The following is a 25,695-nucleotide window of genomic DNA, read 5'->3' as shown; positions in this document are numbered from 1 at the left end:
TCTAAAAGGAGATAATAGTGTAAGTAGATACTGAGTTTCCTCTTAAATGGGTTACCTATTGTATTCCCTTTGGAGTTCATGTATATATTTTAGAAACACGTTCATCTTATACTAAGTCACCACTGTTAAAGTTACATACTAAAACTTTAAGTGTTTCCTTGAACATTGATGCTTAGCTTTTGGAAGCTCTGATCACTTTCTGTCTTAAAGGGAATTTTAATATAGTTTGTTTTGGTATATAATTCTTCACCCCAGCTCCTGAAACTTCTCCCCCAACATATCAACAAGCACACACACAAATGTGTCCCCAGCAGAGGGAAGTCATCTGCTCCCTCAGATATGAACGCATTCAGGCCGTCCAGCTGAGACAGGCCCGACTGATGGGAATCCTGGACCCTTCAACTACTGCTCTCTTTCCTTCTCTGCTGCTTTTGGGCATTTTGTTTACCTCCCTGTCCACCTTCACTATTTGAAGTTCAGACTGCTAGTACTTGAGATGACCTTTCCTTCTTTCTACAACCCCTAATTCTTACTGCCGTGTTATGGCCTCTCATGATGGTGTCCTTATTTTTCAGGATGCCGTGTTTTTCTCTTTTTTGAGTTTTGCCCTTGTGTTGGTGGAGCACCTTTTCCAGTTGCTTCATGAGGAAGGGTTCGTGGACAGTAATATTTTTGAGCCCATGCATGCGTGAAAATGTCCTTATCTTATCCTCATGTTTGATTGATAAATTTAATTTACATTAAAGATTGAAAGTAATTGTCGCTCACAATTTTGAAAGTATTATGTCCCTGTCTCCCACCTTCCAGTGTTGCTGTTGAGAATTTCTGATGTTATTCTATCTTGATCTTTAGTTTGAAGCCGTTTTTTTAGCCTCTTTAGAAGCTGGTGCTATCTTTTTTATCTTTAGTTTTCTGAGATTTTATATTTCTATCTCCAGAGATAAGAGATGCCACAAATTTCCACACCTTTCTGTGGTGTAAATTGGATTGCTTCTTGACTTCCTCACTGCCACCTTAGGTATGGTTTTCAGTTTTGAATGATTTTTTAAATGATTTAAAATTTTTCTTCTATTTTTTGCTGCTGTTTCCCTCACTCTTCATATGGCCCTTTGGGCTTGTGTTTAAAAAAACAAACAAAAAACTTCATAGTTTTCACGCAGTGTTTGGAGGGACAGAGGTGTTCACTCTTCCGTCTTTACCCCGAAGACTGTCCATTTGCTTTTCACGCAGCTCCCTCATGGATTTTGCCTCCACCTTCCTCACTGAGCTGCCCAGAGACAGGCCACTCGCAAGTTCTTATTGCCGATCCTTTGGGCACGTCTCTCTCTCCATCTCCCTGGGCTCCTCAGCTGCTTTTGGTGTGAATGTCACTGCTCCCTCCTTTTCCAAATGATCTCCTCCCTTTGCTCTGAAGCCTCTACAGTGTCTCAGTTTTTCCTACTCACTGGTCCTTCCTTTTTGTTTTCTCAACTGATTCCTTTCCATACCCAAAAAATGCATTTCCTCAGCTTAGTTTTGGGGCTCTGCCTCCACTTTCACTCTCCCTAGTCCGCAAAAGCCAGTCCGTGACTTTAAATGCCAAATGTGCTGATACCACCTGCTGAGATCCGTCCTTTCAGCACCAGGTTCATACAAAGTTCCCATCTGATCTCTCTGGGCACATTGTAAACAGAACTCTTGGTTTACCCTCAAACTTGTTTCTTCTGCAGTCATCCCTGCATCAGTAAGCTGTACCACCATCTAGCAAGTTACTCGCACGAAAGTAATTGGGGCAGGTGGTCCTTTTTTTTATTTAATCCACTAGCAAGTAGTATCTCCAAAATCTATCTTCAATGTATCTTTTCCCTCAGGTATCTAAACCCGTGCCTGGCACATACAAGACATTCACTAATAAATAGTCAAATCAATGATGTCGATAGAAACCCAGGAAAACTAGTGTAAAAAAACGTGAGCTCCTTGAACAAGTTGAGGTCATGAAAGACAAAGAGAGGGGGCCTTGTGCATGATCTGTAATTGGATTCTGGATATTCACGTGGGGAAATTTGAATATGGATTGTATGTAGGTAATATTGTATTGGTGATATTATTATTATGTGGATATCCTTGTTTTTAGGAAATACAGTTGAGGTTTTTAGGGGTAATGTGTTATGACACCTGTAACTTGTTTTGAAATAGTTCAGAAGAGAAAAGCTTGTCTCGAGGGAGGGAGTTAGTAAACAAATGTTGCAAAATGTTAACAGTCCAAGTGAAGGGTATGTGGGGTTTTGTTGTATATTTCTAGTCATCTTACTGTAGGTTTCAGAAATTTTCAAAATAAAAAATTAGAAAAAAAATCAGCAGTGGAGAAGAATTTAAGGAAAAGACATTCCAGGGCAAGTTTTAGGTTCCCAAATGCCAAAATCCATTTTGAAGCAAAATACTAACTGTAACAAACTCTGAGGATACACATAGTTATAGAGTTGATATATTTAACAGGAAGGAGATAAAACCAGGTAGAAATGAGGCCTTTCTGGAAAACTTAACACTTTTTAAACATCGGTGTGAACGAACGTCGATGGCCAACTGCCCACAGGAGGGCAGTGCACCAGAGAGACGCTGCCCAGGGCAGGCCAGCCGAGGACTGTGGCTTTGTTTCCCACATAGCTGGCTCCACAAGAGGTCACTCTTCTCTGCACAGACATTTTTAGGATTTGTACACCACTTTCGAAGAGAGAAAATGTAGTTAGACCGCTTCCTGATTCTTTCTTTCTGCTCAGATCTGCTTTGGCTCCTGGGCTTCTTGGAGGCCTTCCTGGAGGGGTGTGGGTACGGGAGCTGTACACCTGCCCTCCCGTGTGTCTGCCCCAAAACCAGTAATGAATTTGCCCACTAGGCTCTCAGGAATTAAATCTGCCCTTTTATTACAAACTGCCAAATCATAGTCCTCCTGCAATTCATCTTTTGGTTTCCTAGGATCTATCTGTTAAGAGTCTAGGAATTCCATTTGGGATTTTACCTCCCTGAAAGCTGTGATGGGCCTCCTTACTGAGTGGCTGACTCAAAAGGGCTGCTTTTCTGTGTGCTTGCACAGAGAGGGTGGGTAGTGTAAATGCAGAAAGCTACCCAGCACATGAAATGATTGGTCTGTGGTAAGCGGTCGTCCTGTCACCTAACTTTCACCCAGTGCCCGTGGAACCAGATTGTGCTACCAGGACAAAGTTAAACACCGCAGAGGTCAGGGTGTTAGCCCCAGGCTCCTAAGCTGCTTATAATTAGGTGAAGCATGCAGACATGCCCCAAGTACGTTTAGACAAGGCCTTCAGAAGTAAGAGCTAAATTTAGAGAGAAATAAAATTGCTGTGCTGGGCAGGTGATGAGAGGATTGCTGCAGGTGGAGAGGGTGGGTAATCACTTGTCCTATTTTGGCTCAGTACAGCAGGTCCTGTTTAGAGGTCCTTCAAGTCCAAACTCAACATCAGAACAGTGCCAGCCCCTCTGGATAGCTTGCTCTGACTTTCCTCAAATAAATTGTGCTGCTTCCGTGTTGCCCAGTTTATACCTCAATTATAGACCACTGGTTGTTGATTTGCATGTTCTTCTCCTCTGAGGACAAAGACTGCTTGTTAATAGATTTGTACATGCTTCCATTTTCCGGTTCCATTCTGGTTCTGCATTATGCTTTTATTCCTCTGGGGTACTTTTCTTTCCTCTTTGTTTGTTTGCCTGTTTGTTTGTTTTTTGTCCTTTCCTCCAATACAGTGGAATCGTCTGATGCCTTACAAATGAAGGAGAGACAAGGAACTGACACTCATCGAGTGCCTTGTTTCTTTTCGGCTCTGTTTAGTTCGGTGTTTTGTGAGCATTTTGTCACTTAATCTTATTCTTCTCATGAAGGGGGAGAAGCAGGAAGCTTCTTCCCCTTTCATGTCTTTGGCACTTGCTATTTCCTCTCCCAGGGACAGTTTTTCCCGAAGTCCTCAAGGAGGTGGCCCTCTTTTCTGATAACAAATGGGCAGTTTACAAACCATTCTTCTGAAGTTAATTTTACTACATTGTTTACCACTCTCCTCTCGGTGGTGGGTAGGGTCTCTGGGAAGGAATTCGGAGGCCAGCTGAGAATCTTTGACCTCCTCCCTCTCTGTCTCCCTGCTCTTGTAGCTGCTCCCCCAGTGCATCGAGTCCTGGTCATTTGATGTGAGCAGGGTGTCTCAGTGTAGTTTACTGGGTTTTATTATAATTGTTTTCTTCTCACCTCATTAAAATTGATATTGTCATCCAGACTCTACCTCCCTAGGAGATGAAGAACTGATTCAGTCCTTTGGTTAGTCTTCCTCTCGAGATAGGCTAAGCCAGCATCTTTTAACATAGTTTTGTTCTTTATAACCTGGAAGTCTAGATCAGACCTTCATAAACAGATATACACTTAATAAGTAAAAACCCATTTATTTCTACAGACTTAGTTTTAAAACAATAAAACCAAGTGCTCGTATTCTGATACACAGTAAAGTCTTACTTTTAAAAGTCTTACCCATCCTTTGAGGCTCAGTTCAGGTCCTGACGTCACTGGCAGGCTCTGCATCTCTAGTGACCCACATTCATCTTCCTTGCTCTGAATTGCCATGGTCTGCGCACTTCAGTGGGTCATTCATTTGGAGAATGTCATTTAATTGATTTGTGTATCACACTCTCATCTGACTGGTGAGGTGGCGAGATAGATACCAGTTGATTGCAGCAGTGTCTTCTCGATGTTCGCGGTGTTGGAGATGTGCCGTATTTCAAAGGACATTTTTGAAGCAAAATATCTTTAAAGAATTAATTTTTGCTATTGGAGGCTTATTTATTTTCTCAAATGAAATTTTAAAATTATTCATCTTGTTTAGGGTTTCTTAAATGCATTCTCATTTAAATATAAACTGTTTTTCTACAGTTCTATTATTTATTTTGATCTCAGTATTCATAGAAGAAGATTAATGTATTCAGGTAAAATGCTCCAAGAAAGGGTTTAAGAAAAGAAAGACTATTAATTGTTTCTGGTAGCTTATCTATAAAAAGCCATTTAGGAAAGTACACTCATTTTAATCTTTTATAGGCATTTGGGGTGGATTTTTATAGTTGCTATCTTGAAGTCATTTTGAGTTATCTAGAGAAAATTTGTAAAGATTTACTTGATAAAATATAAATATTTTAACAGTGATAATTGTCTCAGGATTCCTAATTATACACTGAGCTTTGTAATTCTTTTTTTTTTACTTATTTATTTATTTATTTTATTTAGTTATTTTTCAAGTACAGTTTTTTGTCTATTTCTCCCATCCCAGCCCCCCCCCCGCCCCATGCTCCCCACTTCCCTCCCATCTCCACCCCCCCAGCTCTCTTCCCTGCGTCCTTCATATTTGTTACTCCAAATCCCTCCCCACTTCTCCCTTAAATTCCCTTCCTTCTCCCCTCTGGTCACTGCCCCCTTGTTCTCTATTTCAGTATCTTTGGTTATATTTTTCTTGCTTGTTTGTTTTGTTGTTTAGGTTCCTGTTAAAGGTGAAATCATATGGTATTTGTCTTGCAACACCTGGCCTGTTTCACTCAGCATAATGCTTTCCAGTTCCATCCATGTTGTTGCAAAGGGTAGTAGCTCCTTCTTTCTCTCTGCTGCATAGAATTCCATTATGTATATGTACCACAATTTTCTGATCCATTCATTTACTGTCGGGCACCTAGGTTGCTTCCAACTGAGCTTTGTAATTCTTACCAGAGCTGATCCTTCCTGGCAAAGTGTTAAACAGCAGTCTCCCATCAGTTAGGTTTGTCTCCATGTAATGTGATTAAGTCCATCTGCCCCGGTCACTGTGTATGTTTTAGATACCACATTGATCTCATACCACTGTGGATGTTTCAGTGTTAAAACTGACCTTTTGAACCAGCCTTTCTTTAATCTGCCAGTCATTTAACAGCGATATTCCTTTTAAAAAGTAACTTCACTTTATTCATGTATTTAATTTCAAAAACTGATATGGTTATTAACTGTGTGCAAAGTAGAATGCCTTAAAAAACTAATGACATTTTTTTTTATTTATAGAGATACTTTCTAGTTGGGAGCAATCATGCAGAAACAAAATATCGTGTTTTGAAAATTGATAGAACAGAGCCAAAGGATTTGGTCATAATTGATGATAGGGTAAGTAAGTATCTTGCAAAACTGAATGCAAACAGAAACTTTGTACTTGTTTAAAGGATATAAAATATTCTTAGACCTTCTAGTGTTATATAATTTTTAATTATGCATATAAAAATTACTGTTAATTTTCATGATTGGCTAGAATTTGGATCTCTAATGTGGTTTCCAGAAATTACTGGTGTCAAGTAGTATGCTAGAATTGCACTTTGTTCCTCATTTTTTGCTCTACAAAGCAAACTCTTTGGATAAGAATGTATTCTCTTAAAGGGGTGACACTTTAATAACTCAATTAACTTTTAATATTGCATCTACCAAAGAGTTTGTTTATTACTGTGGTTTAATATGAAGGTACTTGAAGTCAGAGAGGACTTCCGTACTGCATACTTTATTCTGCTGCTACAGATCCCCTGCAGGGCCTCTTCTGATGGCTTACTATGCACTAGAAAAATGTGAAGCTGTTCTTATCCTAATGTTATGTTATCCACAGGCAGGAATATGAGACTTAATTCAGGTGGCACAAAGCCATGAGACTGTTAGTTAAAGAAGAAACACAATATGGTGTATGGAACAGTTAATTTTGACTCTTTCCAATGAAAGAACTTAACTTATCCTATGTATCCTTTGTTCCTGTCTGTGAATATTTTTGAATCCATGTAGATTCCTGGTTTTTCAAATACATTAGTAGCTACAGTTTGGAACTCATTTTCACTAAGCAAAACTATTTTCTGTGTTTTAATAATTTTAGATAAATTCTATTTTGTGATTTCCTGAACTCCAGGGTCTTGTGGTCTTTTCCACTGCCCAAATCTGGGAGTTTTTATTAATATAATGTAATAATTCTTGGTTTTATTTGGGAGCGAGAGTAGTTGAGCACGAATCTCTTTCAGCTTCTAAGAAAAGCTATGGGCCTTCTTATAAAAATGCACATATACACATATAACCAGAACTTGGCGTATAATTTTAAGGGGTTTACAGATTTCTTGAAATATTTTCTTGGATCCCTTAAATCTCTGGTTCAGAAAATAAGGTTTTTATACAGTTTTTTATTATAGCAACACAATTCAATAACTACCCTTAATTACTAATGTTAAAGAATTTGTTGGCTTTTTAAAATTGCAGCTTAGTCTTGCCCTTTATTGTATACTTCTCTGTGAAATAGCTAATGATGCTTGTAGGCAACTTTTAATTTTCAGGGGTAAAGAATAAATAATCCATCTGAAAAGTAAGCACAACCTTCCAGATCGAGTCTGCTTATTTTCAGCATGTCTACACTCCACAAGAAGTGAGGGAGCTGCTGGGCCGCTTGGATCTGGGAAACAGAACCAAGACGGGGCAGAAGGGGTCCTCTGGCTTGTTCCGCGCTGTCTCCGCTTTTGGTATTGTAGGTAAGGAATGCACCTCCCCCTTCCCACCTCTTTTTTAAAAAATCTGCATAGATTACTTATAAAGAGTTTGTAAGCTTATATAGCTTTATAGTTATAATCCATCGTCTGTGGCATTGGTTGTTTAACACTTCATTATTCATCAATCATATATCAAACAGCCTTTATATAGCATCTGCTGTGTGCTCAGCACTGTACTCAGTTTCATACAGGATGTGGACAAATAATACTGAAACATTTTGGGCCTTTAAGGAGTCTGCTGTCTGGCTTGTTGAGGAATGAAAAAGTAGAAATGAGCGTGAACGGTGCACATCTGCCCTGTCATTTGTCAGCTGGAAAGATAGACCCAGATAAAACCAGCTATAAAATGAGCAGGAGTTTCTCTCCAGGACCTGCTGAAGCATAAAGTGTCATAACCCCTTCTCTGAATGATGGCCGCCTTCTTAATCACTGAGAAACTTGGTCCTCTAGAATCACAGACTATCCGAAACTTGCTCTTTGAAATTACATCAGTGAGAGGAAACATTCCCCTCTCGCCTGGATGATCTCAGTCGCTTTGACACAGAGGAGCAGCCTCGATTTGCAGTTCAGAGGCAGAGCTTCAAGTAAGGGGTTTCTGGGGACAATAGTCCACAGCTGTGCTGTTGTTTTCAAGGAAACAGGACCCTCCGTCAGCTTCATAGTCCAGACTTGATATTGATCTTTTTACATGCCGTCCTGCTTTGGTTTGAGCCTCTTCATTTAATTGTTACCTAAACTTTTCCCTTAAGCCCTGGTGCAGATGGCTCAGTTGGTTGGAGAGTCATCCTATAGACTGGAAGGTCATGGGTTTGATTCCTGGTCAGGGTGCATAATTGGGTTTTGGGTTCAGTCCCCAGTCAGGGTTCATGCAAGAGGCAACCATCGATTGCTTTGCTATTTTGTTTTTGGTCATCAGTGTTTCTCTCCCTCCCTTCCCCTTTCCCTAAAATCAATGAGAATGTTCTTAGGTGAGGATAAAAAATATTAAACTCTTCCCTTAAACCATATAACTCCTTTACTTTGATTATTCATGAACAGATATAGGTATGGGTTTGGCCTGTAAAAAGTCTGCCCTGTGGCTGGTGGGGCATTTGTGAGTGCCCCGCAGTGTCTCTGGTGTACATTGTCCCTCATTGTGCTGGGTCTATAAACTGCTACACCATGGATTTGTCCCTGGGGGTTTTAGGATGATTGGACTGGGATGAGGGACAAAAACCATTGCACATGAGATAACTCCAGGATTATAATTAAGAGCCAAGCTGTGGAGTAAAAGTGGTGTTGGATATTACATAAGAGGCCGCTTACTTAATCTGGGATGGCCAGGAAAGACTTCCCGGAGAAGATGAGACTCAGGCTGGACCCCAGATGAGGAACAAGATTTGGATGGATGTGGGGAAGAGAATTCTAGTAGGGATGAGAGCAGAGGCATAGGCGTGAACATGCCCGTGCGTCCTGGAATGTTGGTGAGTTGGGTGAGGCCAAGATTGCTTGCGGCCTTGGAAGCCAAGAAGAGGGCACTTGTATTTCAGCCTCTCTGTTTGCAGAGCCTTATTTTGAACCTATTTTTTTAACACTTAAAAATTATCTTTGTGCTTCTTAAATTTACTGGACTGTGTGCATTATTGACTGATTGGTGTCTACAGATGTTAACGAAACTAGTATAAACTGAACTATGCTGTATACCAGGTGGGGTGAGAGTATGTTTATAGTTGCAAGTACGGGAAACAGTTTATTCTTGCATTATTGCTTATTAATCATTGTGTCATTTTCCATATGAACAACTGTAAACCTACTTTTTCTCCACTCTGTATTTTAAATTGCTATATTAGTTTTTCTGATTAGCACTTTCTATTTTGTGACTTGATATTTATTGATACTTTGATTGTATTCTGCCATATATTAGGTTTGTTTTTCTCATTGTGCTCTTGGAGCTCTTCATATGTTATCCTTCTAGGTCCATTTTTTTGACTGAGGTGGTGCAAGGGCAGATCAAGCCCGGCGGCCTGATTTGCCTCCTTGGTTCTGGCCCCTTTGCTACACCTTCTGCTGTGCAGGATTCTTGATGAGTGACTTGAGGTTACGTACACATTTCTTTCATTTTTTTAAATAATGTCTTCTTTTTTAAAAGATTTTACTTATTTATCTTTAGAGGGGAAGGGAAGGAGAGGGGGGTGAGAAATATCAATGTGTGGTTGCCTCTCGTGCGTCGCTTGCTGTGAACTGGCCTGCAACCCAGGCATGTGCCCTGACTGGGAATCAAACCGTGATTCTTTGGTTCGCAAGCCTGTGCTCAATCCACTGAGCTACGCCAGCTAGGGCTTACTTATACATTTCATAGATAAGTGCTTGAGAGTGCATGCACATGTGTGTCATGTGAGTTCATGTGTTTAAACTCCATAAATTCCACATGTTAAAATTTACTTCATATTGCTTATGTTTTAAAGAAAAAATGGAAATAAAAATGTGTCTTAAATACTGTAGGCTTAATAGGTTAAACGTATTCCTCTAAATACTGATACTTTATTACAACATTTTTTAAAGGGAACTTTCTTAAGGTATATCTAATATTGAATGCATTAGCCAGAGTTTATTATTCAAAATTTAACTTTCTTTGAGGACTGAGTATCAATAGCTGCCCTTGGGAATTCTGGAGCTGTATTGGCAGTGAGCCTTTACGTTAAACGCCCCCTTGATTGCTTTGCTATTTTGTTTTTATGAGCCTTTGGTAATTCTTTTTTTATTATTTTATTTCTTTATTTTTAGAGAGAGGGGAAGGGAGGGAGAAAGAGAGGGAGAGAAACATCAATGTGTGGTTGCCTCTCGTGCAGCCCTTACTGGGGACCTGGCCTACAACCCAAGCGTGTGTCCAGAGTGGGAATCAAACCGGTGACCCTTTGGGTCACAGGCCAGCACTCAATCCACTGAGCCACACCAGCCAGGGCAGTACTTTGGTCATTCTTAATTGTTCTTGGAATGTTTGCTTTTAGCAGTGTTACTTGCCTCATTTTAAACCTATTGATAACTAAGCCTGTAAAACCAGAAGCTTTATTTTAATCAATTGATAACCAAATTTGTAACCAGATATTTATTTTGTACACAAATATTAGTTAATAAACTCTCAGTGGGGGCTGAAGGTGTTTTCGTGTTTCTCTTAAAGGTGACATTCTTAGCTGTTATGGTAGCTGCTTCTCAGAAAGAGGCCTCACGGGTTTGAGACTGTTTCTGGATGATGGAGTCACTGAATGACTGACCTACCAGTAATATAACACACTAATGAGCCAAGCATACACATATTATTTTTACGGAAATGCACTTTATGTATTGTCATTCAGCCATGCACATGAAGCTTAGAGTCTGTGAAGAGTAAACAGGGAGCTAATAAAAGTCTATGATTTGTCTAGTACTGTCTGAGACATTAAAATAGCTTAACACAGAATGCTTATCTCTGAAGAACATGTAGTCTGATTATCAAAATAATACATGTGAAATGACCAGGATGGTTGTCTTCTAGTCCATGGCTCAGATATTTTCTTTATTAACTAACTTTTTCAGCATTCTTCATTTGCGAATATTATTTTTGCTGGAATGTTTTGTGTTGTTATCATGGTTAATTTAGTTCATAACCTATAAGAACCTCGAGCAGTGCTTCTCAATTATCTGTAGTAAAGGACCAGATTTTTTTCCCCACCAGTAGGTCACAGACCAGCACATGTTCTTCCTGTACAGACCTCGTCTGCTGCTTGGACTCATCACACAAGTTTAGTAGCGTCCAGCTAGTCTGTGCCATGTTTGGGGCAAGTTCCTTTATCAGGCACTCACATCCTGTGGCCATCTTCAATCTGTAAAGTTTTTAAACCTTTTCTTTCAGTTTGTTTACTTGTCCTTTTATGAGCTGATATTAAAAGCTCATGGATCATCACTGGTGCCAGGACATGGACTGATCTGTGGCTGCACACACCTGGCCCATTTCTGACCTGTTCCATTGTTATTTGATGGCCAGCAGGAAGGTTGGATGGTGTCATGAGCATCCTTCACAAAGCTGTTTTGTCTGGTCCTAGGGCACATCAGTGGAGTTGGTGGCTGGCAGTCTTAGCTGTGTGACCCAGCCAGCCCTATTTGATACATAGCCTCAGGTCTATGTCCTTTTTTTCCTGTGTTACCTGTCAGAGGATACTCTTTGAAGCTGCTGGTTCCTTAAAGGGGAGTGGCAGAATAAATGTCGTTGTAGAAGACTAAGTGACGGCTCAGTTGTAAAAGAATACCCGTAGAAATCAATTGCAGATCCAAGATAACAACAAAAACAACAACCGAGTCTGAGCCTCAGACTAGTTGCGGAGCAGTAGATTTGGTGTTAGAGAATTACTTTGGTTCCAGAGGGCTCTGCTGTGCACAGGCCCGAGGTACCTTGTGGAGGTTTTTCATACTTCCAGAGTGCTTTCTCCCTATAGTCTGTCCAGGGAGTGACTAGCTGGCCTGATGACCTTCCTAAGTGGGATATTGCATTTGTGTTTGTTGTTGGGCTTGTGGGATCCTCTCTAGCCACAGTAACTCCACCCTACTCCATCCTCTCACATGGTCCTTTTGCTTGGTGTTGTTTCACATGACACAGTTTTCTCTGCTTGGAGAGACAGAAATTACTTTTGCAGGATGACTTTCATCAAGGCACCTGGGAAGTTCCCAATGGCATTGGTCTGAGATCAGAAGTCCATAGAATGATGATGAAAAAACTTGTTCTGTTTTTCAGTGTGTTAAGTGGTAAATAGGCCAACTCTTGGCAGATGTCTATGCCAAACTGAAGCTTTTTAAATGTTGGCGATACATATTTGATAGGAACCTTTTAAAAGAGAAAGTGACATTTCCAAATTGTAGTCAAAGGAAAAAAAATGATCTTATCTATAATATGCAAAGACATTTGTGCTGGTAGAAAAGTATCTCTTTTGTGAAGTATGTTTACTTTCCTTTATTTAAATTATAAAGGGGAAGGTAGGATGATATAGTCTAGAACTAAAAACATTAAACTAAAATTCAATAGAATGTAGGTTGAAAAAGATTTTTATAAATATTTTGTATAAAAATAACTATATAGTAAGAATAAGAGGGAAACTCATGCATCTTAGGAAATATTTAATACTAAGCCCAATTAGAGGCTCTGGCTGGGTAGCTCAGTTGGTTATTGCATCATCCCTGTACACCAGGGTTACAGGTTGGATCCCTAGTCAGGGCACATGCAAGAATTAACCAATGAATGCATCAATCAATGAAACAACAAATTGATTATCTCTCTCTCTTGCTGTCTCCCTTTTTTTTTCCTCTTTCTCACTCTCTAAAAATCAATTAAACAAATATACCCAATAAGATTCTCTTTTTGAGTGTTTTTATGCTGCTTCCTAGAGCCTCACTTTTGTAAGTTTTTTTTTTAATTATTTATTTATTTATTTATTTATTTATCTTTAGAGGGGAAGGGAAGGAGAGAGGGAGAGAAACATCAATGTATGGTTGCCTTTCATGCGTCCCCTGCTGGGGACTGGCCTGCAGGGAACCTGCCTGCAACCCCAGTATGTGCCCTGACTGGGATCGAACCGCGATTGTCTGGTTCGCAGGCCCGCGCTCAATCCACTGAGCTACACCAGCCAGGGCCCCACTTTTGTAAGTTTTATCCATGGAAAAGAATAACTGCTTTCAAACTTGCTTTTAATGAGATAGTCATTACCTTTTTTTCTTTCACATTTCTAGGTCTAGCTATAGTAAGGGAATTTTTAGCTTATTTCTAAACTAAGGAAAGGAGCATAAATGAACACATTTTTAAAATTAGTTTTCTTTTTTGTCTACTGAGAATAACAAGATACTGACAACCAGTACTTATCAATTCTAGAGCAAAAATTCATAGTACTAAAATCCTAGCTCAGACTTTAAAGATGTAACACTCGGAGAGAGAAAAGAGTGTACACATGTGTTCACAGGAAAGTTTTAAAAGGTCTTTCTGCTAGGTATAAGGTTCTTGGTTGACAGTGTTCTTTTATTGCTGGTCTGCATTATTTCTGATAGGAAGTCAGCTGTATATGGCTCTATCTGACTAGCCCTGTGAGTGAGTTGAAGTGAGGGGGATTAGGACCCAGTCTTCTTGACCAGTCATGCTTGGGGTAGAGCCTCCACTCTATGAATGGGATCTGGAGCCTAGCTCTCAGCCATGCTTGCCTGGAATAGAGCTTCTGTAGCACAGAACTGGAGGGGTGAGAAATTCTGGTGGCTGGTACCTCCTGAGCAGAAACCATGGCCCGAGACTGAAAGCTGAGTGGGGGATGGGGAGCACTATCTTCTTGGTGACACCTGCCTAGAATAGATACTCTGTCACTGTGAACTAGGCAGGGGCTGTGGGAGAAAAGCAGGCTGTGATTCAAATACAACAGATCTGCTGTTCTTACCAAGATTTAGTTGGTTTTCTTGAAAAATATTTCTCCATCTGCTAAATGCCATTAGGACAATTTCCAGAAACTTTCATTGTTTTGTTTTCTTTTTCTTTTTTTTTAAATATAATTTTCACCAGTTATGGTTGTTTCTATGGAGAGAGGGTCTGCCAAGCTCCTCATATTGCTATTTTGGGAATGACCCATGACCACTGCCACCAATTAGAATCAGTTTCAACTCCCAAAGCAAAACATCTAGGGGCCAAACATATTCAACCAAGACTATATAGTAATTAGTGTGTTGCTGAGAACTTAGTCTGATTAGACATTAGTGATGCCAGATCTTTCTAGAAAGTGTGCAGCCTTATAATATGAAAATCTAGAGTCATTTACAGAAGAAGGTACAAGAAACATTGTACATAGGACAATGATGCCTCAGTCTTCTTCAAAGTAGGCACCTTGGGACCTCACACAGTTCTCCCAGCATCTCTTCCACTATTCAAAACACTCTGCTACATCCTTTGTTGAAATCACCATCAACTGCCCCATTGTATTTTCCTGAATCTCATTAATGGTCTGGAATCTCTTCCCTTTCAAAGGTGATTTTAGTTTTGAGAAAAGCCAGGCAGTCATAGGGCACCAAATCTGGGCTGTAGTGGAGCTGAGATATGTGGGTGATTTGATACTTCACCAAAAACTGCATGATATGTGATGAATGAGCAGGTGCATTGTTGTGATGAAGCCGCTAATCACCAGTTGCCCATAGTTGCAGCCATTTTCATCACATCGCATCTCTAAACCAATGAAGAACATTGAGGTATAGTACTCCTTATTAATTGTTTGGCCTGGAGGTGTGTGCTCGTGATCAATAATACCTTCCCATTCAAAAAATGTAGTTAACATTGTCCTGATCTTGCTGTGATTTTTCCGTGCCTTCTTTGGTTATGGAGAAACACGTAACTTTCATTGGGATGACTGGGCCTTCATTTCAGATTATAGCCATAGACTCATAATTCATCTCCAGTTATGACTTTCTTGAGGAAATGTAACCAGATTCAGTAATGATTTAAATCAAGTCATTAGCAACTGCAGCATGATGTTTTCTGTTCTGGTAGCAGAAGCCACAGAATGAATTTTGCCATGACAGGTTTCATGCCAAGATCCTGCATCAAAATCTCAGGTGCAGTAGTTTTTGGAATCCCCAGATCAGCTTCCATTTCCTGCACCGTTGCTGATCTTTATTGATAGCAGCCTGTACATGTTCAACATTCTCAGGTGTTCTGCTTGTTGTAGGCCTTTCAGAGCATAGATCACTTTCCACAGGTTCTCAACCATCTTGAAGTATTTGTGCCTCACTTTTATTTTCACGGCACTCATTGTATTGTCCCCAAAAGCCTCCTGAATTATCTGAATAATTTCCACAGAGGAATGTTCAAGCTTAATGCACAATTTGATGCAGATTCATTGCTCTACTCCCTCAGTCATTTTGAAATGCGACTGCCACACAGTACACATGCTCACTCAGTGACATCTACTGCCTCCCCCACCCCCCTGACTGGTACAGTGAACTTATTGTTGTTCACACATGTACATTCCTGTCCTCTCTCCTTGGCTGCTGAGTTACATCAACGTCATGTGAACATTTCTCATCATACTAACAACAAGGCTGCACTGTTTCTGTACAGACCGCATCATATCCCCTTTCTTTAATCACCAGTATAGTATATGCATTCCAATGGCTCGACATAAAATTTGACTTTATAATGTTCCAATGTTCATAAAAAGCTTAACTATAGGAAGTGATATTTGTGGAAGATTACATGAAGGATATGCACTTACTGGTTGTATAGTTTTGTTTGTTCAATACCTCTACTTTTCTGGGAGCTCGCCCTGCCCCATCTAGGTCACCTAGTTATTATGTTATAAATAAAACAACTTGCAGTGCAGTAGGACTTCATTCCTTGTCCACAGTTGATTGGTTGAGGGCTGGGCACTCAACCTATGCTGGGCCAATCCAAGACCTTCCCTAGGGATTCTGTAATTCAACTTGATAATAATGTTGTTTCTTCCCAGTGAAGATTTTAGATGTAAAGCCCCGAGTTATTCACAGCTGTGTTTCTCACTGAGTGATCCAGAGAAGAGGAGGAGCCTGGCCAAGGGAGACAGATAAGGATAGATCACATGTTCAGAAATGCATCTGGACTAACTTTTTTTTCCCCCTGAGACCCAATAATAGTGGCTGCCCATCGGTGTCATGGATCACCTCAGTATCCTTAATACTAACTTTTTAACCTGCTGGTTCAAGTTGGTTTTTGCCTCTAGTAATTAAGAGTCAGTGGAGTTGGTTGGTACTTTTGAGCACCATATTTCAAAGTATGTGTCTTAGGACATTTATCCATTGGCTAATTTCTCCTTTAAAATAGGGGATGAGGTTCCATGATTAAACAGCTGTAGAGAGGTACTCCATCTTTATCCCCCATTGGGACCGTGTTAGCACAGTACTATGAGTTTACTAATAAATATTGACTTACTTTATAGCTATATGTAAAAAACATAAAGTAAACATTAGCCATTCTGAAGTGTGCAGCATAGTGGTACTGTGTATGGATCGTGCTGTGTCACACAGGTCTCTGCACTTTCCATCTCGCAAAACCGAAACTCCGTGTCGCGCGGACAACCACTCCTCTTACTCTTGCGTATGTTTTTGCTCACTGCACCTTGGTTCTATCTGGAATGAGGCTGAATATGAAAGAGTGAATGAATGGAGTAAAATCGTTTAGACTAAGATTTTTAAGTGGGATAAATGTCAGTATAGATATTTCTAGAGAATAATTTTAAGATAACTGAACATTTATATGGCTATAAACCACAGAAAAATATAATAGGAAATGTGTCAAAGTTATTTTGCCTTTTAATGTGTATCTAAAAGTATTACTATGATGAAGAAACACATTTATATTTTTTGCTTGTAGGTTTTGTCAGGTTTTTAGAAGGCTATTATATTGTGTTAATAACTAAAAGGAGGAAGATGGCAGATATTGGAGGTCATGCGATATATAAAATTGAAGATACAAATATGATCTACATACCCAATGATTCTGTACGGATTACTCATCCTGATGAAGCTAGGTATGTGCTGCTGGTGACTACTATTTGTTGAATGTGGCAGGTCAATTAGAAAACAAAATAGAGGCAAAAGACTACAAATGTTATGTTAAAAATATAAAATACTGGCTTAGAATTCTATAACTTCAGTTCAAGGGCTATTAAAACCCTCCATTGTGACAGTTGTTTCAGGTGAGGATCAACAATGGCTGTTGAAACCATTAGGTGAGAGGTTATTATTGAGAAACAGAATATTTACCATTCTCAACATATCCTGTATGAATCTATTATTTACAAAGAGGAACAAAATGGCAAACATCTTAATCAAATGATCAAACTTAGCATTACCAATAATGAAACAAAACTGACATTATTCACCTCTTAATGTGAAACAGTGGGAGGAACACAGATTACCTGTATCGTTTTCTTACTGAAAATATTTTACTTGAATCTAAGCGTGCCATGATAATCAGACAGATTCATATTGTGGGGCATTTTGTAAGACAACTGGTTTGGGCTCTTCAAAAACATCAGTGTCTTCAAAGACAGAGAAAGCTAGAGGACTGTTCTAGAACAGACATGACAACCAAATGCCGCCCTTGAATTTCCACTGAGTGCTGGACTAAAATGTGTGTGTGCTCGCGTGTGCACGCACACACACAGCTGTTAAGGACTTCATTGGGATAGTGTGTAAATGGGTTATAGACTAGGTATAATCAGATCAATGCTAAAATTTGGGTTTAACAATGATACTGACATTATTTAGGAGATTGTTCTTGCTCATAACAGATATATCTTAAAATATTTAGGAGTGAGGTGTGATTATGGCTGCCACTTACTAAAAATGGTTTAGAAAAATAAAATGTACTTGAATGTTTAAAGAATGAATTTATATATGTGTATTTAAAGAGAAAGATTTAACAGTGAATTCTAATAAAGGTCACATTGGTGCTAATTGTACTATTTTCCCCCCAGTTTTTTTGAAAATTTGAAAAAGTATTGGGGAGAAATTATTGGAGGCTTGGTAATATGCAAAAAAGGCTATTAATAATTTGATAGAGAAAAGAATAGAATTGATTTATTTTAATAAGTAAATTTATTTATTTAAAATATAATGTAAAGGTTAAATGGAACAAAGTTAGTCATGCTTACAAGATTTTAGAGAAGGTAAGAGATTTTAACTATACTTATTCTGGACTCATGAACCAAAACTCAAAGGTGGTGTAGCTCTCTAAAAAATCATTTTAGGTAATGGTTTTCTTGACTCTTGTGATACTGTCTTTGATGATATTTGGAAATAGGGTTGTTGAAAAATAACTTATTTCATATGCAGGTAAGTAGAATTTACCAGATAAAGTGGGCCTTTGTCTTACACTAACACACACACAAAAGGTGAAGATAATCTTTACGGCTCACAGGCATGCACAGGATACTGATTAAAAGTGAATCGGGCACACCAGCATGTATGAATGCAAGGGATGGAGAAAGTCGAGAGGTTTATATTATTTGTAAACCCACCTTTATGACTCTTTAGTTAAGACTAGTAACACAGGTTATGTTGTTCCATATAGTGATTCGACTGTTTTTAAAGAGTGAAATTATCTTATGACTAATGCTATGTTGCAAATAGGCATCCAGAATGAGATACAATTACATTAGTAGCTTGTTCTACATGGACTGAAGTACTTACTACTACTAGATAGATAAGACTTTTTTTTAAGGTTTTATTTATTTATTTTTAGAGAGGGGAAGGAAGGGAGAAAGAGAGGGAGAGAAACATCAATGTGTGTTTGCCCCTGTGTGCTCCCTAATGGGGACTTGGCCTGCAACCCAGGCATGTGCCCTGACTGGGAATCAGACCAGTGACCCTGTGGTTCACAGGCCAGCACTCAATTCTCTGAGCCACACCAGCCAGGGTAGACTTTTAACATACTTATAAAACTATATAATCCAGTAATGTATTTAAGTTAAAATATTTGGTAAGATATTAGAAAGTAAAATACAGTGCTATTAAACATATACGTGACAAATAGAGGTTATCCCTGTGATACATGGCTGTATCAACATTAGAAAATTTGCTAGAATAATTTACCACATTAAAATATTGAAGGGAAATATTATGATTACCTTAACATTTGTAAAAACTGTATTTGACAAATTCAATACCCATTTGTGATTGAAAGTCTTTAAAATAAATATGAAAAAATGTTAACCCATATTAATCCTGAATGGTAGATGTGTGGATATGTTTTTTTTTAAGATTTTGTTTATTTTAGACAGAGTGGAAGGGAGGGAGAAGGAGAGGTAGGCAAACGTCAATGTGTGGTTGCCTCTCTCACACCCCAAGCTGGGGACCTGCAGCCCAAGTATGTGCCCTGACTGAGAATTGAACCAGCGACACTTTGGTTCACAGGCCAGTGCTCAATCCACTGAACTACACCAGCCAGGGCAATATGTGGATATACTATTCTATACTTTTTTTTTCCACTTTAAAAACTTTCCAACTTAAAATTAGGGTGATCTACAAACATTGTGGTTGTTTTAGTTATGCTTCATCTCTCCAACCTCAAAGCATTTACAAAGCACATTTTAAATACATTGTCCAAGTGGCCCACAGGTGTGAGTGGGTGACTTCCCTCCTGTGGCCTTACCAGTGATGAGGAAGTGGTCAGACTGTAAGGTCAGTATCTCTGAAGGATGATCAACAGACTTAAAAATTGCTTCAGAGGAAATCCTTAATCCAGTTAGGGATTGAATCCCTCAGTTTTAATGAGCATATTTACAGACATAAATGTATATTTGAGTATATGTTAATCTGTAAAAAAATAATATGCTTTGTTTCTTTTTTTTAGGTATCTACGAATATTTCAAAATGTGGATCTATCCAGCAATTTTTACTTTAGGTAAATTTGAGCTTAATTTTTCTCCTGTCAGCCACTTACATGTTTATCTTATTTTCTCAGAGGTAAAAACAAAACCAGAGGACATATTAATACTTCCTCTATTCTTTTTTAATGGCTAAATTATTTTATCTAAGCTTATAATAATAGAGGTATTTCCTTCTTTTAAAAATATGGTATTTGAATGGACAAATTAAAGGGTAATTATTCTCACTATAAAAATCATTTTTGTTTTAGATGGAATTTTAATGAAATATTCTTATTTGGTAATTTTGCAATACAAAAAATAAAATTTGCATTCAATCTCTAATACAGAGTTTTAACAATTTCACAGTTCAATATTCAGGTACCAATTTAACGAAATTAAATAAAAATAAATTCAAGACAGGAAGAGCTGTTATAATACCAATGTACTGTTAATGGCATTGCAAATGAAGAGTTTTCCTGGAGAGGAGAGTAGCATTAAGTATGTATGAAAATGCATTCTAAGGAAATAAATCAGGAGAGAAATATTAATTGCTGTTTGTAGAGACGGTTGTGTTTCTATTTAGTGTAGCCCAAAGAAGCACCAGATAACACAGTGGCAACTCAAATATCGATCATTGAACAGTAAGCAAGTACATACAGCAGAGCATCATGATACAGTGTTATACCGCAACTGATGTGACCCGTGTGTGGGCCTAGTAGATACAGAGTCATTGTGCTGAGTACAAAATTCTATCAGCTATAATGTCAAAACTACAAAGTAGGACACAGAATAGCTTGCACCAGTAAGGACTTGAGCTATAGGGACTAAATAAGGGCCCAGAGTGTTGTAACTATTGGTGTTCTACACTGATGGGGTGCTTAGTGTGCTTTTAAATTTATTGTTTAAATGTTAATATAATTAACCATTTATCTATGAAACAAATAAAAATATGTCTACTATGTAGGGTGAACTATGTCTTCATTGATGTAGAACCCTGAAGGAAGTTAACTACTTTAATAGTAGTACTGTGTAGTGAAGAGCTTCTAAAGACATCATTTTCACTCCCACAAATGTTTATTTAATGTGTACTTCCATTGTGTTTGGTGCAGTCATCTGCTTTTCCACCTTTATTGCTTCATTTTATGTTTATAGCATCTGTGAATTATTACCGAAGCTGGTGGTACTTTAGAAATGGTCTTCTCTTTCTTCATGATTTCCAACTTTGTCCCCATGCTCATTTTGACTTCTGATCAAGGCATTCCATAAGTAAAAATAAATAGGTTAAAGTTTTTGTCTCGTAGGTAAGCTTTAGAAAACACTGTGCTACATTTTTAAGATTTAACTAGAATAAAGCAATTGTTTTAAGTAGAAAGAATTGATCGTGACAAGTAAAAAGAACTTCCGCCCTCCAGCTTCATTGAGATATTATTGACATACAACATATGTGAGTTTAAAGTGTACAATGTGATGATTCCATACATGTATGTATTGCAGAATGCTTACCATGATAAGGTTAGTTAACACCTCTTACCCCTCACGTAATTTTGATTTTGTATGTGTGTGTGGTAACACTTCTGATTATTCTCTTAACAAATTTCGAGTGTTTAAATCAGTATTGATAATTATAGTTACTTTGTTGTGCATTAGATGCCTAGATCTTACCTTCTAGCTGGGAGTTTGTACCCTTTGACCAACATCTCCCATCCCAACCTCCCATCCCCCACCTCTGTCAACTACAATTCTACTGTCTACGAGGTCAGCTTTTTTAGATTCCACATATAAGTGAGAACATACAGCATTTGTCTCTCTCTGTCTGACTTATTTCACCTAGCATAATGCTGTTAAGATCCTTTCATGTTGCTACAAAAGGCAAGGATTTCCTTTTTATAGCTGAATAATATTTCATTGTGTATGCAAGCACCTGTATGCATGTGTCTGTATCACATTTTCTTTAGGTATCTATTCATTGATGCACTCCTAGGTTCTTGTCACATCTTGGCTATTGCAAACCATCCTGCAATGAATATGGAGGTACAGATGTCTCTTTGAGAAAGTCATTTCAGTTTTCTTTGTTTATACACCCAGAAATGGAATTGCTGGATCATATGGTAGTTCCACTTTTAATTTTTTGAGGAACTTCCATGCTGTTTTCCATGGAAGTTCCTGGAAATGTGATGTTGAGCATATTTTCATGAATTTGTCGGCCATTTGTATGTCTTTGTCTATTCAAGTCTGTTCAGATCCTTTGCCCATTTTTAAATTGGATTGTTTATTTTTTGCTGTTGAGTTTATGAGTTCTTGTATACTTTGGATCTTAATCCCTTATAATGTAGATGGTTTGCAGATATTTTGTCCCATACCATGGTTGCCTTTTTATTTTGCTATTTCTTCTGTGCAAAGCTCTCTAGTTTAATGTAGCCTCACTTATTTAGTTTTGCTTTTGTTGATTGTGCTTTTGTTGTTCTATCAGAAACATCTTTGCCAAACCAACATCAAGGAGCTTTTTCCTGATGTTTTCTTCTAGTAGTTTCACAGTTTGGGGTCTTATATTTAAGTCTTTGATCCATTTTGAGTTAACTTTTGTGAGTTGCATAAACAGGGGTCTAATTTTATTCTTCTGCAGGGGCTTATCCAGTTTTCCCATCACCATTTAGGGAAAAGACTATCCCTTACCCATTGCATTTTTTTGGTTCCCTTGTCAAATGTTAGTTGAATGTATATGAGTAGGTTTATTTCTGGGCTCCCAAATTTGTTTAATTGGTCTGTGGGTCTTTTTATGCCAGGATCATACTGTTTGAATGCTATAGCTTTTTAAAATAGCTTTATAATAAGAGTTTAAAATTATGAAGTGTGATGCCCCCTGATTTGTTCTTCTTTCTTAAGATTGCTCTGGCTATTAGGGGTCTTTTGTGGTTTCATGTGGATTTTAGAATTGTTTTTTTCTACTTGTGTGAAAAAATGTCATTGGAATTTTGATAGGGATTGCACTGAATCTGTAGCTGTCTTTGAGTAATATGGGCATTTAAAAAATATGAATTCTTCTGTTCTGTGAACACAGGATAGCTTCCTTTTTATTTATGTCTTCAATTTATTTTGTCATTGTCTTATAATTTTTTACCATACAGATCTTTCACCTTCTTGGTTAAATTTATTTCTAAGTATTTTATTTTTTTTCCTGATGTTCTTGTAAATGAGATTGAAAAAACAATAGTTTTTATGTGAGTTATTCATGTGAGGTTAGATGCTAGTAAAATTAATTTATCATGGTAAAATTGAATTTCATAGATAAAACAAATCAATTTGAACTAGATTACTTGGATAAATTAAAGAAGAAATAATAATTGAAATAATGTATGTGTCTCTAGACAATTGTAACCATCTTAAAATATGACTAAAATAATCTTGAAAAAGAAGAACAAAGTTGCACAAGGGTTCATGAGACCTCATATCAAACTATACTACAAGGCCAGTGTAATCAAAACAGTCTGATACTAGTGTAAGAATAGACACATAGGTCAATAAACAGAACAGAGAGCCCAGAAATAAACCCATGCCTTTATGGTCAATTAATGTTTGATAAAGGAGGCAAGAACGTACAGTAGGTAAGGATAGGCTATTCAATAAGTGGTGTTGGAAAAATTGGACAGATAGGTACAAAAAAATTAAACTAGACCATCTTCCTATACCACACAAAAGGATAGACTCAAAATGGAATAAAGACTTAAATGTTAGACTCAAAACCATAAATTCTAAAAGAAAACATAGGCAGTAAAGTTTCAGCCATGTCTCAAAGCAATGTTTTTTCTGACATATCTCCTTGGGCAAGAGAAACAAAGGAAAAAATAAACAAATGGGACTACATCAAATTAAAAACTTCTGCAAAGCTAAAGAAATCATCAGCAAAATGAAAAAGGAACCCACCATGTAGGAGAACATATTTGCCAATGATACATTGGACAATGTTTTAAATGTATAAAGAACTCATGATTCAACACCAGAAAGACAAACAATCCAATTAAAAAATGGGCAAAGAACCTGAACAGACACTTCTCTAAGGAGGACATACATATGGCCTATAGACATAAGAAATGATGCTCGGTATCACTAGCCATAGAGAGATGCAAATTAAAACCTCCTCACACTTGCCAAAATGACTGTCATTAATAAATCAACAGACAAGTGCTGGCAAGAATGTGGAGAAAAGGGAACCCTCCTATACTGTTGTTGGGAATGCAGACTGGTGCAGCTACTCTGGAAGACAGTATGAAGTTTCCTCACAAAATTAAAATGGAACTACCTTTTGACCCAGTGATTCCACTTCTGGAAATACACATATATCCAAAGAATCCTGATACACCAATTCAGAAGAATATATGCACTCCTATGTTCATAGCAGCATTATTTACGATAGCCAAGATTTGGAAACAGCTTAAGTTCCCATCAGTAGATGAATTGGTAAAAAAGCTGTGGTACACTTAAACACAATGGAATACTATGCAGCAGTAAAAAAGAAGGAATTGTTACCTTTTACGACAGCATGGATGGAACTAGGGACTATTATGCTGAGTGAAATAAGCCAGGCAATGAAAGACAAATGCCATATGATCTCATTTATAACTGGAATCTAAGGTATAAAATAAACTAGTGAGCAAATAGAATCAGAGGCACAGACTGCCCACTGTAAAAAGGAGAGGGGGGTTGGGACTAGTTGAAAGAAAATGAAGGGATTAGACCAAGAACATATATGATAGACCCGTGGACATGGACAATGGTATGGGGATTGACTTGGGGAAAGGGCTTGGGGGAGAGGGGCTATAGGGAAAAATTGGGACAACTGTAATAGTATAAACAATTAAAAACTAAAATATGACTAAAATACTTGACAATTTTGTAGAAACCTACAGAATTCCAAATACTTTCTGAAATTCTGTGCTAAAATATATATAGCTAGAGATACTCATAAAATTATTAATTGTGTGAAATCAGAATTTAAAGGGTTTCTTTCGGCTTAAAGACCAAATTTTATTTATACAGCCTGTTTAGACTGTTCTAATTTCTTGGGTGACTGTTACTTCCTAAAACATATTTCACTGTAATGGCTTATTTTATATTCTTATTTCTGTTTTATTAAAAGCCAGTGGTGCTACTACCATTAATAATTAAGAGAATTACTTTTGTTCATAGTTAAACTGGACTACAGCTTGCACTGTTGCAATGAACTTTGTAACATCTATAGACCTCCATTCAGATACACCTTTACATAAGCTGTAAAGTTAGATTAATTTCAATGTGAAGCAAAAGAGGCATATTACAAATCAATGAGTGTAGGTTGCTCATGTTGTATTGTATATTTCTAGTCATGCAGATGCCTAGGTCATGAAATGATTTTTAAATTTCCAATTACATGTACAGTTTACTATGTTTTATAGTACTTACTTGAACAGCATTGTTTTAGGTAAAGTAACAGGTGCTAATTAATTTCATTCACAGTTTTTAATAGCATATGGGAGCCAAGACCCCAGTATGTTTTGTTTTTGTAATTCCCATTAAGTTTCAGCTCTGTTCTCAGTTACAGCTACGATCTGTCCCACTCACTTCAGTACAATCTCACTGTCTTGCGGATGCCTCTGGAGATGCTGAAGTCAGAAACGACCCAGACTCGCCAGGAGAGTTTCGACATCTTTGAAGATGAAGGATTAGTTACACAGGGTGGAAGTGGTAGGTGGTTTTCAGCATAACTGGTGTATGTTAATGTGGCCTGTGT

The 25,695-nt window shown here is 38.0% G+C and overlaps 1 protein-coding gene across 2 annotated transcripts in view; it reads left to right on the top strand.

The window, feature by feature from the left end:
- FIG4 (FIG4 phosphoinositide 5-phosphatase) overlaps positions 1-25,695 on the top strand; it is a 100,712-nt gene that overhangs the window by 3,393 nt on the left and 71,624 nt on the right. The window contains exons 2-6 of one of the 2 annotated variants that reach the window (XM_037159019.2): positions 6,053-6,151; positions 7,413-7,536; positions 16,931-17,087; positions 19,916-19,966; positions 25,501-25,649. In XM_037159019.2, coding sequence (XP_037014914.2) covers positions 6,053-6,151; positions 7,413-7,536; positions 16,931-17,087; positions 19,916-19,966; positions 25,501-25,649 — 580 coding nt within the window. Of the gene's footprint in view, positions 1-6,052; positions 6,152-7,412; positions 7,537-9,507; positions 9,631-16,930; positions 17,088-19,915; positions 19,967-25,500; positions 25,650-25,695 lie in introns of those variants that run through there. The other variant, XM_037159021.2, reaches the window with a different exon arrangement.

The sequence above is a fragment of the Artibeus jamaicensis genome, unplaced genomic scaffold (assembly GCF_021234435.1).
Source record: "Artibeus jamaicensis isolate MK-2021 breed Jamaican fruit bat unplaced genomic scaffold, CSHL_Jam_final contig_387, whole genome shotgun sequence".
In the NCBI taxonomy this organism is placed as follows: domain Eukaryota; kingdom Metazoa; phylum Chordata; class Mammalia; order Chiroptera; family Phyllostomidae; genus Artibeus; species Artibeus jamaicensis.
This window is presented reverse-complemented; position numbering and strand designations above follow the sequence as displayed.